This window comes from Camarhynchus parvulus, chromosome 4A, assembly GCF_901933205.1.
Source record: "Camarhynchus parvulus chromosome 4A, STF_HiC, whole genome shotgun sequence".
Classification (NCBI taxonomy): domain Eukaryota; kingdom Metazoa; phylum Chordata; class Aves; order Passeriformes; family Thraupidae; genus Camarhynchus; species Camarhynchus parvulus.
In genome coordinates this window covers 861,331-875,381 of record NC_044600.1, presented here as the reverse complement: position 1 = coordinate 875,381, position 14,051 = coordinate 861,331, and the positions used below count along the sequence as shown (strand labels likewise).

The following is a 14,051-nucleotide window of genomic DNA, read 5'->3' as shown; positions in this document are numbered from 1 at the left end:
GGAAGCGGAAGCGGGGGGGGCGGCTGTGGCGCGGACCGGAAGCGGCGCGGGCGGCGCGATGGCGGGGCTGTCGGTGCGGGACCCCGCCGTGGATCGGTCCCTGCGCTCCGTGTTCGGTGAGGCCGCGGGGCGGGACCGCGACCTGCAAGGGGAAAGGGGCACGGACGGGCAGGGGCAGGCGGGGGGCCGGCGGGTTTCCCCCCTCGCCGTCGGGGCCGGTACCCGCCCGCTGACCGGCGGCACCGTCTGTCTCCGCAGTGGGGAACATCCCGTATGAGGCCACGGAGGAACAGCTGAAGGACATTTTCTCGGAGGTTGGGCCCGTGGTCAGCTTTAGGTGAGAGCGGCCGCAGGCCTCCCCGGGTCCCCGTGCTCGGCGCAGACCGAGCCCCGCGGCCCTGGAACCGTGGAACCGCAAATCCGTAACGTTGGGAAAGGCCTCTAAAACCCTGCAGCCCAACCGTTCCCCCAGCACTGCCCAGCCCACCGTGTCCCCAAATGCACACACACCTTTTGGCCACTTCCAGGGACGGTGGCTCGGCCGCTGCCTCGGGCTGCCTGCTCTGGTGCTTGGCAGCCGCTTTGCCTGACAGCCCGTGTAAACCTCCCGGCCCCCCCCCAGGCTGGCTCCTCACACAGAGCAGCAGCTGCGGGGGCTGTGCCAGCTGTGCTCAGGGCAGAGGGGCCCGGTGGCTGTGCCAGGGTCACCTGGACATGGAGCACGGTGTCCCCAGCACAGCAGGTGGGTGTGGAGCCACCGTGCTGTGGCTGATGGGAGCTCCGTGCTGGTCAGGCTCTGTGCTCCTCACTGCCATCCCTGTGCCTCCCACTGGTGTTTTCCAGGCTGGACACCAGGCCCTGGTGCTCTCAGTTCAGGTTTTGGGAGTTCTGGGAGCAGCCAGTCCTATCCTGTCCCTCGTGGGGTCACGGGAGGCACACAGCTGGCACAGGTGGGCATCCTGCCACCACAGCCTTGGGAGCAGTCGTGTCAGGAGACAGCAGGTCCTTTGGCTTGGGCATGGGCCCAACTGCTGTGTGCCTTGGGGAGCCCTCCCTGTGCTGCCAGCACTGCTGGGGCTCTGTCCCTGTGCCCCCTGAGTTCTCACTGTGCCCCCAGCACTGCTGGGGCTCTGTCCCTGTGTCCCCTGAGCTCTCCCCTTGCTCCCAGCGCTGCTGGGGCTCTGTCCCCCTGAGCTCTGCGGGGCTCTCCCGTGTCCCCTGGAGCTCTGTCCCTGTGTCCCCTGAGCTCTCCCGTGCTCCCAGCGCTGCTGGGGCTCTGTCCCTGTGTCCCCTGAGCTCTCCCCGTGCTCCCAGCGCTGCTGGGGCTCTGTCCCTGTGTCCCCTGAGCTCTCCCCGTGCTCCCAGCGCTGCTGGGGCTCTGTCCCTGTTGGGCTCTCCCGTGCTCCCAGCGCTGCTGGGGCTCTGTCCCTGTGTCCCCTGAGCTCTCCCCGTGCTCCCAGCGCTGCTGGGGCTCTGTCCCTGTGTCCCCTGAGCTCTCCCCGTGCTCCCAGCGCTGCTGGGGCTCTGTCGCCATCTCCCCCCGAGCTGCTGGAGCCGTGGGCACAGCGAGACGCCCACACCACCCTCAGCAGCAGCATGTCTCTGCTCCCTGGCAGGCTGGTGTACGACAGGGAGACGGGCAAGCCCAAGGGCTATGGCTTCTGCGAGTACCAGGACCAGGAGACGGCGCTCAGCGCCATGCGCAACCTCAACGGGCGCGAGTTCAGCGGCAGGGCCCTGCGCGTGGACAACGCCGCCAGCGAGAAGAACAAGGAGGAGCTCAAGAGTGAGTCAGCCAGCATTCTGGGGGCTCCCTCACGCTGGGCCCGGCCTTGGCAGCTGCAGGGCAGGACGGGTCTCTTCTGCCAGGCTGGCCGAGCTGACCTGCTCTGAGAGGGGCTGTGAGTACTGCCCCAGAGGGATGCATGGGCTCAGCTCTGGGATTCCACTCCCAGATGATCACAGAATCACAGAATTACTTAGGTTGGGAAAGGTTTGTAAAGATCATGGTCCAGCCTTTGACCAAACACACTGCATCAACTAGATTGGGACACTAAATGCCACTTCCAGTCTTTACTTAAATGCTTCCAGGAGCAGTGACTCCACAACCTCCCTGAGCAGCCTGTTCCAATACCTAATCACCCCTTCTGGGAAGAAATTCCTCCTAAGGTCTCCCTCATTTTGCTGCCTCCCTTTCCCCCTGGTGGGCTGGTGCTCCCCTCCTGATGAGCCTGTTCCTGTGCTATTCATGTTGCAGGCTTGGGCACAGGTGCACCCATCATAGAGTCACCCTATGGGGACCCTGTCAACCCAGAGGACGCCCCCGAGTCCATCAGCCGGGCTGTGGCCAGCCTGCCCCCCGAGCAGATGTTTGAGCTGATGAAGCAGATGAAGGTGAGTGCAGGAGGGCCGTGCTCCCTGTGTGAGCACAGCTCCTCCCACCACTGCCTGCACCCTCCCACCCATGTCACACCTTGGCAGAGCTCTGATCAGTGCCTGTCTCCTCAGCTGTGTGTCCAGAACAGCCCCCAGGAAGCCAGGAACATGCTGCTCCAGAACCCCCAGCTGGCTTATGCACTGCTGCAGGCCCAGGTGGTCATGAGGATCGTTGACCCGGAGATCGCGCTGGTTTGTCCCTTGTTGCTTGTCCAGGGTTGGGAGGGTATTGGTGGGAGCCTTTGTGGAGTTGCAGTGGAAATGAACTCCTTTCTCCTTCTTTCTCCCCTAGAAAATCCTGCACCGCCAGACCAGTGTTCCTCCTCTGATCCCAGGCAACCAGCAGGCAGTGCCAGGCCCGGGGCCTGGGCCAGGACCAGGGCCTGGGCCAGGGCCCAACGCACAGCTGAACCCCCAGAACACCCCATCATCCCAGCCACAGGCCATAGTAAGAGCCTGCACAACACATGAGCTGTGCAGGAGCAGGGGCAGTGCCAGCTCTCCAGCTGGGGCACGTGCCCGGGTGTCAGGGTGTCCCTGAGACCCAGTGTCTCTCCTGCAGGGCGGGATGCACGTCAACGGCGCTCCTCCTCTGATGCAGCCACCCATGCAGGGGGGAGTGCCTGCCCCAGGACAGATGGCAGCCCCTGTGCAGGGCCCAGGCCCTGGCCCCATGGCTCCAGGAGGTGAGTTTGGGCTGAGCTGCCCCACCGTGAGCGCACGGGTCCTGCAAACACCCTTCTCTGCTTTTCCCCTAACCAGAGGGCTGGGCCCTGTGAGAGCATACGTAATCCTGTGCTGTACATTGTGGTTGTGCTGCTGCCAGAGGCGGGCTGCAAAGTTGGATTATCCCTGGGGGGAGCCAACACCAAGGGAATAAACCTCCAGGTGCTCCCCCAGGGGCTGGGAGCGAGAAGGTATTTGGGACCAAGGAACAGGTTAGTCATGAGGGATGGCTGAGGAGGGGTCTGATCTCTGCCTGTCCCCTCTCAGGTGGGATGCAGCCACAGGTTGGGATGCCAGGTGCAGGGCCAGTCCCCTTGGAGCGTGGACAAGGTAAAACAGACGTGTGTAGTGCTGTGTGTGGTGTGAGCCTGGCTCCAGCGAGCAGTGCTGTGTCCCAGCTGTCTGCAGCCTGGCTGTGCCCAGCCCCGGGGCTGTGCCCGGTTTGTTCACAGAGGCTAAGGCTGTGGTAGCAGCTCCCTGGTTCCCAGGGCTCAGCCCATGCCCAGTTTGGCTCCCAGCTCGTTCTGCACCCTGTTGTGCGGTCGTGCCCTGGCAGCCAGGAGAGCTGCCTGTCCCCACCGACGGGATGTGTCTGTGTTTTCCACCTCTGCGAGCCCATGTCTGTCCCTGTGCTTGTGCGGGCAGGCAGAGCTTGCTCCTCTCTGGTCCTTGTCCTGCTCCTTCTCTGCCTGGGTGCTGGGGAGCAGCTGGTGCGGCCCCGCGTCCTCCCGCGCCGTGCCCAGCAGAGGGAGCTGGGCCTCCGTTTGGCTTGAGGCTTGGCAGGCGCTTCCCGGAGGGTGACGGCTCGGCTTTCCCTCCGCAGGCACGGTCTGTCCGGCCCAGCCCTGGGCCCCGATTCCTTACGGTTCACACGTGTCCATGTGTAGGTTAGTACGGCCCCGGTGTTCTGTTCTCCCAGGAGCAGCACACGCAGACACCTGTCACCGCTGTTGCCTTGACTTCTATCCTAGGCCTTGTTTCAGCAACATGGCAAACCTAGTCTGACATCCTGTGGCCTTAGGGTCAGCTGACTCCCATTTTCTTTGGGGTGGGCACTGTCTTCCTGAAAGCTGTCTGGTAGTTCTTGGCACCCAAAGGGTTTTGGAGAGCAGAAGCTGGTGTGCGTTGTGGGGCCGGCGTGGCCCCATGGAACGCTGTGTCTCTTGGCAGGGTGTCTTCTGTGCCTGCCTCTCTCCCTGAGTGAGGGAAGGACTGTGCCACGCTGCCTGTCCTGCCTGTGCTGACAAAGGGGGTGTGAACAAACAGGCTGATAAAGCCACACTTGGAACATTTTCTCTGTAGGTTTTTCTGGGGACTTCAGGGTGTGTGATCCTGCAGGCAGCACTGTCCCCAGAGCCGGTGCATGCGTGCATACACTATTTACGTGTCTGCTCTTTCCCTCTTTTCCTGCTGCTTGCCCAGGGAACCTGCAGCTCTCGCCCGTGGGACCTGCCAGGCCTGCGTCTATCGAACGCGTTCAAGGTACCCCGGCACCAGCTCCCTCTTCCCGTGGAGCTCCTTGTGGAGTGTGCAGAGAGCAGCTCTCACCCTGCTGTTCTCAGGACCAGGGACTGGCATGTCACTCCTTGTAGCCTGACAGCAGTAAGAGGAGAGGAAGGAGGCAGGATTTCTTCTAGGGCTACAGGAGAGAACAGGCTAGAACCATGCCTGGAGCCTCCAGTGGAAAAGGAGAGCCTGTTTGGAAAGGGCTTTTGCCTCAGATCCAGCCCTCTTTGACACTGTGCTTCCAGGAGCCTTCCAGGTCTTGCTTTGCTCCTGGCCCCACGTCACCGGGTGTTGATGCCCGCACTTGTAGGGATTGCCGTGGGGGCACCGATGCTTGGTTTGGCCCCTGGTGCCATAAGGAACCTTAAATAAAACCCGAAAAGAAAAGGAGAGGAATAGAATTGGCAGCCAGGGAAGGAGCTTTGGTGTGCTCCAGCCTCGTGTGTGGGGCTGTGTCCCCAGCAGACAGCACAGCTCAGGGGAGCAGCGAGGCTGCCCCACACCCGGCCTGAGAGCACCGGGGACAGTCTTGGCACGGCACCGGTCATGCAGATCCTCACGAGCTCTTGTGTGTCTCCCTGGCAGTGCCCATGCCAGACCCGAGGGCCCCTATGCAGCGTGGACCTCTACCTGCTAGTGGCCCGCCACCCGAGGCCTTTTGGGAGATGCCCCGAATGACCCTCGCGGAGGGACCCTGCTCTCAGTCACTGGAGAAGTGGAGCCCAGGTGAGGGGAGAGGGAAGGAGAGGAGCCCTTGGCACTGTCCCCTGCCCAAGGGTAGCCTCTCGCTGAGGACAGGGATGGCACCAGCCTTCCGGGAGTCACTGCTGCCTGGTCGGAGGCCTGTGTGCTGCCAACCGTGGGGGCCGGCCCGTTTCCCCGGGGAAGGGATCTCCCCGGGGTGATGGCAGCTGCCCTGTGGCATGGGGCCACCAGCACCCATCCCTGTGCCAGCCTCACCCTCCTCCCCTGCGGCCGGCTTCGGGGGCAATCCCAGCGCTCTGCCCAGACCGTGCCAAGCCAGTGTCTGATTCACACTCTCTCGCTTTTTCTCCTCCTCCTGCTTTGCTCTCCTCGTCTCTCTGCGTCAGAGGTTACCTTGGGCCGCCCCACCAGGGAGCCCCTATGCACCATATGCCTGGTCATGACAGCCGTGGCCCCCCCCATGAGATGAGGGGGGGACCCATGGGAGAACCCCGACCACTGATGGGAGAGCCGCGGGGGCCCTTGATGGATGCTCGAGGTGAGAGAGGGGGCATGAAATACGGGTGGCTTGGATTGTGCAGGCAGGAAGTCAGAGCGGAGCTGGCTGCCCCGACACAAGGCATAGGAAGGGGGTTTGGGCAGTGAAATGACTGACTCCAGGCGAGGAGGGACGGTCCCAGGGTGCAAGGGACTTTCTCCAGGCATGTCCCCTCTGCCCCCACCCTGCACTTCTTGGGTGTTTGCTGGCCCCCAGACAAAGGAGGCAGCAGGCTCTCTCCCACACTCCTTGCAGCGCTGCTTCCTTCAGGAGCTGACCTTGTGTTTCCTCCGCAGTCGGAAGAGATCCCCGGGGGCTGGAGCCGCGAGGGCTGGAGCCGCGCGTGATGGAAGCGCGGGCACTGGAGGCGCGAGGCCTGGAGCCGCGGGTGCTGGAGCCACGAGTGCTGGAAGCCAGGGCCATGGAGGCCAGGGTCCTGGAGCCCCGGGGCCTGGAGCCCCGAGGGCCTGGTCCCAACCCGCGTGGCCCGATGCCTGGTGGGATACAGGGTCCTGGGCCACTTAACATGGGAGCCAGTGGCCCGCAGGGGCCCCGCCAGGTACACACGGCTCTGCTCAGCCGCTCGGGCACCGACGGCGTCCTGTAGGCTGGGGCTGGGTGGGGGTGTGGCAAGCACCAGGCTTTGGTCACTGAGGGGTCAGGGCATCTGTCCCATTTCCCCAGGCACTGCCCATCAGCTGGGGACAGGACAAGGCTCAGGCCTCTTTCCACCTCTTCCTGAGCCACAGAAAGGAGCACAGGAGTTGGGAGGGGAAAGCACATAAAATGCACTCTCTCTTCGTGCTCAGGCATCTACAAGCAGTCTGTGAGGGCATCCATCTGATCATCTCTTTTACCTTCCTGACTTTGTAGGGCTGAGTCTAGAAACCCCCTAACCCCTGTCTTACTCCCCCAGGTTCCTAACATGGCTGGGGCAGGCATGCAGGGAGGAGGCATACCTGGGGCAGGAGTCCAAGGAGCTGGTCAGCCTGGAGGCTTTAGCCCTGGACAGAGCCAGGTCACCCCCCAGGATCACGAGAAGGTGAGAGAACAAAAGGGAAAGGGTGAGACAGTAGGAGCAGCACTTCCTGTGTGCCTTTCTGTGGCGGGGTCAGCCCCTCCCTGGCTCTGGTATGCTGTGGCTGCTCTGGGCATGTCTCTGACCCCTCTTTCCCCACAGGCAGCACTGATCATGCAGGTCCTGCAGCTGACAGCAGACCAGATCGCCATGCTGCCCCCAGAACAGCGGCAGAGCATCCTCATTCTGAAGGAGCAAATCCAGAAATCCACAGGGGCACCCTGACAGGTGATGTCCTTAACCTGGTCTCACCCTATGCTTGTTCCCCTCCAGTAAAACAGAGCTGCCTAGAATGGGACTCTGCCCTGCTTCCCTCTGTGCCAGGCTCACCCTCCTCTCCTTCTTTCTGGCAGGCACAAGATGGAAATGCCATGTGCCTGGATAGAGGTGATGCTCCATGGCAGCTGCTTCCCATTGCTACCTGAGCTGATGGTGCATTTTAGGAGAGGTTATGTCACCCTCAAGAGGTTTTTTCCTCCAGTTCATCCTTTTTTTTTTTTTCTGTGTATATTTTATGGTGTTTGAAATAAAGTGGGAGGAGGGTTTGAGTAATTCCATGTCCCTGGCTGCCTTGTTTGGTCTCTCATGGAGGCCAGGGTGGGAGTGTTGGGTTCTGGGAGCAGTCCAAACCACTTGCCATCCTCCCTCCTCCCCACACCAGGGCAAGAATTAATAATGGAATTTCTTGTAGTGTGCTGTTTACAGGGGTCTAGGGGAAGGGCAGGACAGAGAGCTTGGCTTTCTATCCCTGCTGGCAGGGCAGGAAGGGCTCTGGATCCAATTGCAGTATCACTTTCCACGCCAGCCTGCGCAGGGAGCGGGGTTTCCCTCTCTGCATACGCTGGAGCAGAACGTGCTGGGAGCTGCAGTGGGAGCTGAGCTGTGTGCTGGGTGCAGGCTGGCTCTGGGGTGGCAGTGAGCCCTTGCAGAGGGGTGTCTGATCCTGCACCCCAGAGGGTTTGCTATCCACCAGCTCTTCTATTGCAGCCCTGCAAGGGGCAGAGCATGGGCTCCTTGTACCTGCACAGCTGAGGCACCACAGAGGCTTTCGTTACAAAGAAAAGGAAGTTTAATTTATTCTTATACAAAAGAGTGTTTAAACCATGAGGGGCACGTTTGGCCCCTGACACCTGCATGGATGGCCATGTCCCATACCCATCCAGTGGTTCTGCCCAACCTGCTGGGCTCCCACGGCTTCCTGCTTCTCCAGCAGCATCACAGAACGTGGCTCTGGTTTCCAGTGAGGGGCTGGGTGGAGCTACAGGCCCACTTGCTCCATGAGGACCCCTTGTACACCAGGACAGGCAGGCAGCAGTCTTTGAACCTGGAGTTTCTCATGGAGACAGAGTACCTTGCTGTGTCCAGCTTGGCTTCAGTGCATGCACAGATGTTTATCCCTGGCCTTGCTTTGGAAAGGCTTGAGGCAGTACAGTCAGGGTCCTGCCCGCTGGGGCACCAGCCTCGCTGCCACTTAAAAGTTTTCCTTGTTGAAGTAGAATTTGACCTTTCTGGGGTCCAGGCTGGAGTGTTGGTGACAAGACTTCTGCAGGCTCTTTGCCAAGGCCTCCGGCCCACAGAGGAACACACCAACCACTGACCTGCAAACAGCACAGGCATGTCAGTGCCAGGGGGCAACTCGGGGAAAAGGGATTGAGAAGCTTTGTGGGCTCCCTGCCCGGGATAGCACCCCTCTCCCAAAGCAGCCCAGTGCTGAGTGCCAGGGTAGAGGGCATGCCTCTGACTCCAGCATCCTGAATTCCCTGCTCAGCTCTCACCTGGGGTGGGCTGCAGCCACCGCTGCAAACTCCGTGTTCCACATGGGCCGCCCAAAGATGGTTTTGTGCCTGAGGCCCGTCACTGTGTCCGTAGCAGTGTCGAAGTGGAGTGCCACGTTGTTGGCCTGGGCAGGCAGGGATGGTGAGAACCCATGAGCCCCCCTCCAGTCCCTCACCACAGAGGAGCATCCATTGCTGATCCCACCAAACACTGTGCCTCGGCTTGGATCCTAAAAGCTGTTGTCATGCTTGCCCTGCCCTTGCTGCCCACCCTGTGTCCCCCTCTTGCAGCCACGCCAGCCTGTGGTTGACTCACAATGCTGGTGTCCCAGCCAGTGAGGAAGAGACGGTAGGTGAGGAAGTCTGCCTTGCCCGACTCAGCCATCTTCTGCTCCAGGGAGCCAAGCAGGTCGTTGAACCAGGCAAAGGCTCCTGTGTCCCGGCACAGCCAGTAGAAATAGATCTGGCATGCAGGGGGAGAGAGATTGCTCAGGGTGGAGCAGAGCCAGAGGAAGAAACCCACAGCTGGTGCCATGGGGCGCTCCGTACCTTCTTGGTCTTGAGGGTCTGGTCACCCTGCTGGAACTTGTACCAGATGGACTTGAGGATGGAGGCGAAGGGGGTGACACCAATGCCTGCTCCAACCAGCATGGCCACCTCGTACTGGAACACATCTTCACTGGCTGTGCCAAAGGGACCATCCACCTCGACCCTGGCCAGAGCAGGGCCTGGGTGAGAGCTACGGCCTCCCCAGATCCCTGGCATGACTGTTGAGCACTGCCCAGCCTACCTGGGCGTTTCCAGCTGGAAAGTGTCGATGAGACGCTCTGTCCAGTCGCCGGCTGCCCGGATGTGGATGGAGAAGAAGTCCTCCTCGGGTGCAGAGGTGAGGGTGAAGGGGTGCCACTCCAGCGCGGATATGGCGGGGCAGTTGACGAAGATGTACTGCCCCACCTCCATGCGGAAGCCCTTCTTCTGCATCTGCAGCTCCAGCACGCGGGCAGGGTGCATGACCACCTGGGGGCACGGGCAGGGCTCAGCCTGGCCCCTGTCCCTAGGAAGGGGCTGTGCCTGTGACCCCTGCCCGCCTCCCCATGGCCACCACGGCGAGGGGCTGTGGCACAGGTGACTCCAAGGGGAGGAGCTGGCAGAGGAGCAGGCTCCTGCACCACCCACCTTTTTGACAACCACCTTCTGCTGAGCACGCCAGACCCGCAGGAGCCGCTCAAAGACATAGAGGATGATGGGGGCAAGAACCCACTTCCAGGACTGTGAGGATGGAGGAGAGCAAAGGATTGGGCAGGGCCAGGGCAAGGGAAGAGCTTCTCCCCCGGAGCCACCCCACCACTGCCCTACCTCGGCAGGGATGCTCCCAAACTCGGGGTCTTTGCAGCAGCTGTGGGTGCAGTTCTGCTCCCGCTGTGTGAGGTACTTGGCGCAGTCATAGGGGTGCACCTCTGCCATGCTCTGCTCCGTCTGCCCACGCACCAGCCCACTGCAGGGAGGTGAGGGATGAGCCCAGGGGCAAGCTCTGCCCCCAGCCAGGGCTGAGCCACACTGTGAGAGGCCAGCTGGGCTAGCCCGCCCTGGGAATGGCAGGTCACAGCCCCACTGGACTGTCACAGCTGCCCCACCAGGGGGGTGTGTGCACTGCCCCTCGCCGTCCTGCCCCGGCAGAGCTGAGGAGCCTTACGCGATGCCGTGGATGACGAGGCCAGCGAAGTAGACGAGGAAGAGGTGGTGTGTGTACCAGAAGAGCTCAAAGTAGTTCCTGCGGATGAACTCGGTGGAGGACGTGACCATGAGGATGAGTGCCAGCGTGATGATCACCCCCGTGAGCCCCGGGATGGTCGTGAAAGCCACGTACTCGACGGTCTGCAGGGGCAGCAGGGAGGGTCAGGGGAGCAGGGGACACGTCATGGCGGGTTGCTGGATGCCAAGGCCACACTCACCGTCTGGCTGGAGTGGATGGGGTTCAGCCACTCGCTGCCCTGCAGGTGCATCTTGGAGAGGACAGCAGCGAGGCTGCCATCAGTGGCTTGTTGGCTCTGGTTGTAGCGCTCCAGGTTGAAGAGGTGGGCGATGGTGTGCACAGCTGGACAGGGCACAGGCAGTCACCACCAGGCAGCTCCCAGTCCCCACTGTCACCCCATCCTAGTCCAGGGGGTACCTGTGAGCAGGGCCAGTGCATAGGCCACCAGCTTGTGGAAGGTGAGGTTGTGGTCCAGCTGCTTCCGCAAGGTCCGCCTGCAGCACTGCAGGGAGAGGCAGCAGGATGGTCAGGATGGGAGAGGGATGTCAGGATGGGACAGGTATGTCAGGATGGGACAGGGATAGGGACAGCCACGCTGGCTGTGCCACCACGGGACACTCACCGAGCAGGTCCCACGGAGGAAGGACAGCAGGTTGCGGCAGACGGGCAGCAGGATCAGCATGCTGTTGAAGTTGAGGCACTTGGCTGATGCTCGAGCCCATGCCAAGGCAGACTGGGGAGGAGAGAGGGGTGAGCACCACTGTCCTGTCGTGCTGTGCCAGGACTGGGTCAGGATGGGGCCAGTCAGTGCTGAGCTGGGCTGGGAACTGGGATGGAGAGGTGCTGGGCTGCCATGGGGACTGGGAGGGGTGAGCTAGGAGAGGACTGGGAGGGGGAGATGCTGGGCTGGGCTGGGATGCTGCTGGGCTGAGAGCAGACAGGGATCAAGACAGGGACTAGCATGGTGCAATGCCAGGCTGTGGAGTGGGACAGAATTATGGTGGACTGGAAGAGAACAGAACATGAAAGGGGTGTGGGATTTGCAGCCCCCACCCCACTGCAGCAGGGCCCAAGGGGCTCCTCTGCCTGGGCAGGCAGGGTGCTGGGGGGAACACCTTACCCCAAGGATGGCCCTGGTGTAGAAATACCGCTCGTCCCGGTCAAAAAACAGAAAGTAGTAGGTGAAGAGGAAGATGTTGATGCCCAGCCAGGCTGCCTGCAGGGGAAAGTCACAGCCTCGTGAGGGACCCTGTCCTGGGAGCCTCCCACGCTGCAGCACTGAGGGCTGGGTGCAGCCAGAGGGTGTCAGGACAGACAGCAGAGAGTATCCATCCTGTTTCCTTGTGAGCTGCCCTGTCACACACAGGGCTGGGACACAGGGTCAAAGGTGGGGAGAGGTGTGGAACCATTGCAGAATTGCTGTGCTGTCACACACTGCCCTGTGCATCACCGCACATGAGGAAGGACGAAAGGCAGGAGCGGCCAACATCCGTGTAACGGGAGGGAAAGCAGATCCAGAGGGTGGTCAGGGCTGTGTGGGAAAGATTCTGGGAGAAGGAAGTTTCACAGGGAGCTGGCTCACCTGGCCCACAGTGCTGCTGTCCCCTGCCTAACCCCACTGCATCCCACACTGCCGCCTCTCACAGCCACTGAATTTTTGCATAGGTCCCAAAAAAAACCCCAAAAAATTACACCCTGCCGTGTATTTGGTTTTTGGCTGGTTTTTTTTTTTTCCTTTTTAAGTAACTTAAAAAATTAAAATAGCCCAACTGTCAGTAAACCCCATGTTCCCATGCATCCACAGCTCCTCACACAGTGCTGAGCAGCTGATGGGTGCTGGCCAGGCAAGCTCTGTTACACCAGAGATGCTGCAGCACAGCAGATGGTCCCTATGGTGCCAACTCCTCACCCTGCCACGAGTTCTCACAGCATCCTCCTCCTCTCACAAGGGGAGAAGAGGCACGTGGCAGGCCCCCACCCAAAGTGGCCAGGCAAAGCAGCAGCATCTTTAAGTTTTCCAGGACCCCCTTTCCCATGAGCTGTGTTTTCCCCAAGACTTCATGTTTCCAGAGCCCATCCCTCCCCTGGCTGCCGGAGTACGTAGGTTGGGGAGCAGAGGGGATGCTTGTCTCTGCCCACAGCCCAGCTCCCCATCTCCCCCATGAGCCCCCAGGGTCCCCCAGCACACCCAGCACCCTGCAGAGCCCCCAGCCCCAGAGACTCACGAGGACAGCAGCTGAGAACCAGTGGTTGACCAGCCAGTTGCCCATGGCGCGCTGTGCCCGCGCCTGCTGCTGCTGCCCGGTTTTATGGAGCAGCAGGAGGTGAGACAGCCCCGGCCCGGGAACGGCACCCGGGGACTTTCCCCTGAGAGCACTTTAAGGAAATGCCGGTGCTTTCAAAGGCTCCTTCCAGGAAGGCAGGGCTGACCCAATTGGCCAACACCAGAACGAGCCCCTTGTGCTGGCCGGGGATGGCCCCTGCTGAGAGATCCCCCGTGCCCCACGGCTGGGTCACACAGGGTGTCTGCCCGCTCCTCCCGGGGTTTTGCAACCTCTGAGGACAAAAACGGCCTTTTTTTGCAAGGCAGGAATTTCCTGGGAAGAAGTTGTGGAGGATCCATCCTGTGCCTGGCTCAACAGCTCTGTTTTCCCTGGCCTCCCTCCCCAGCCTGCACTGCCCACCTTCCAGGGAAACCACCAAAGGAAGAGAAGCCTCCTGGGGTCACGGTGCTGCCCTGGTGCCAGGATCCAGCCCGGGCATCCATTACAGGGCAGGTGATTTAAGACCAAGCACCAGTGGTGCTGCACCTCCATGGGCCCCCAGGGCTGATGAGCATGCTCAGTCCAGCACCCAAACTGAGCTACCCCAAAAATGGGTGCTGGGGTGGGCGGTGTCACACTGCTGGTTTGGGGCCAAGATAGCTGGGTCCCATCAGTACCCATTGCCACTGCTGTGCCAGGCACCCTTCCCCTCCTGCCTGCCCTCCACTGCAGGGCCCCGAGCCCTGGGGTGTCCAGTGCTCCAGCTGGGAACAGCAGCCTGTTCTGGGCCCCTGAGCCTGGAGGAACAGGTCAGACAGGCTTGCTCCTTGCTGGCATGCAGCTCTCTGCTGGCCTGCAGCCACGGCCATGCTGACAGAAGCACAGGACGAGGCCAGCCCCATCCCGCCGTGCTCCTGAACCTCCACAGAGGGGCTCCCCCATCCCCACTTCCCGCTGGCACAGCCCCATTTCCGTGCCTGTCAAGGAGTTTTACGTGGACAGCAGGTGTGTGCACCCGTGCCAGCCCCTGGGACGGTCCCCACCCTCCGTGTGAGTCACTGCCAGCACCCAGACTCGCAGTCACAGCAAAGTTTCTTTACTGCTTACAACAGTCCCAGCGGCACCCGTGGCCCGAGGTCACCGTATGCACCATAGCAGCAGTGGGGGTGTCGGGGCACCCGGGGGCTCTGCACCATGTGGCAGCCAGCTGGCACGGGCAACTGGTTGGGGCACCCCATAAGCCATAGAACTGTCGAATTGTAGAATAGTT

General features: G+C 61.5%; 2 protein-coding genes across 2 annotated transcripts; one reads left to right on the top strand and one right to left on the bottom strand.

Moving 5' to 3' along the window:
* Positions 1 to 17: 17 nt before the first annotated feature.
* Positions 18 to 7,526, top strand: CSTF2 (cleavage stimulation factor subunit 2). The gene is given in 16 exon segments (XM_030967821.1): positions 18 to 116; positions 259 to 337; positions 1,617 to 1,786; positions 2,258 to 2,394; positions 2,509 to 2,628; positions 2,729 to 2,884; positions 2,999 to 3,122; positions 3,430 to 3,492; positions 4,585 to 4,644; positions 5,254 to 5,304; positions 5,307 to 5,394; positions 5,760 to 5,911; positions 6,208 to 6,470; positions 6,828 to 6,953; positions 7,092 to 7,217; positions 7,343 to 7,526. Coding segments are annotated over 15 exon segments (1,770 nt in total). The 5' UTR covers positions 18 to 58; the 3' UTR covers positions 7,215 to 7,217; positions 7,343 to 7,526.
* Positions 7,527 to 8,202: 676 nt separating this feature from the next.
* NOX1 (NADPH oxidase 1) lies at positions 8,203 to 14,023 on the bottom strand. The gene is made up of 13 exons (XM_030967554.1): positions 13,932 to 14,023; positions 11,638 to 11,733; positions 11,140 to 11,250; positions 10,935 to 11,019; positions 10,717 to 10,859; positions 10,458 to 10,639; positions 10,121 to 10,259; positions 9,941 to 10,033; positions 9,555 to 9,781; positions 9,314 to 9,476; positions 9,081 to 9,227; positions 8,765 to 8,889; positions 8,203 to 8,587 (listed from the first exon to the last, which is right to left on the bottom strand). Exons 1-13 carry the CDS (start codon positions 13,932 to 13,934, stop codon positions 8,461 to 8,463), a joined length of 1,641 nt encoding a protein of 546 aa, XP_030823414.1. The 5' UTR covers positions 13,935 to 14,023; the 3' UTR covers positions 8,203 to 8,460.
* Positions 14,024 to 14,051: the final 28 nt, after the last annotated feature.

Bases quoted from the DNA above. Each gene is read 5' to 3' on its own strand.
- NOX1 (XM_030967554.1), bottom strand. The intron at 10,860-10,934 runs GTACCCCCTGGA...TGCCCTGTCCAG, and splicing joins TGCACTGGCCCTGCTCACAG to CTGTGCACACCATCGCCCAC. The intron at 10,260-10,457 runs GTAAGGCTCCTC...ACCTCCCTGCAG, and splicing joins CTCGTCATCCACGGCATCGC to TGGGCTGGTGCGTGGGCAGA.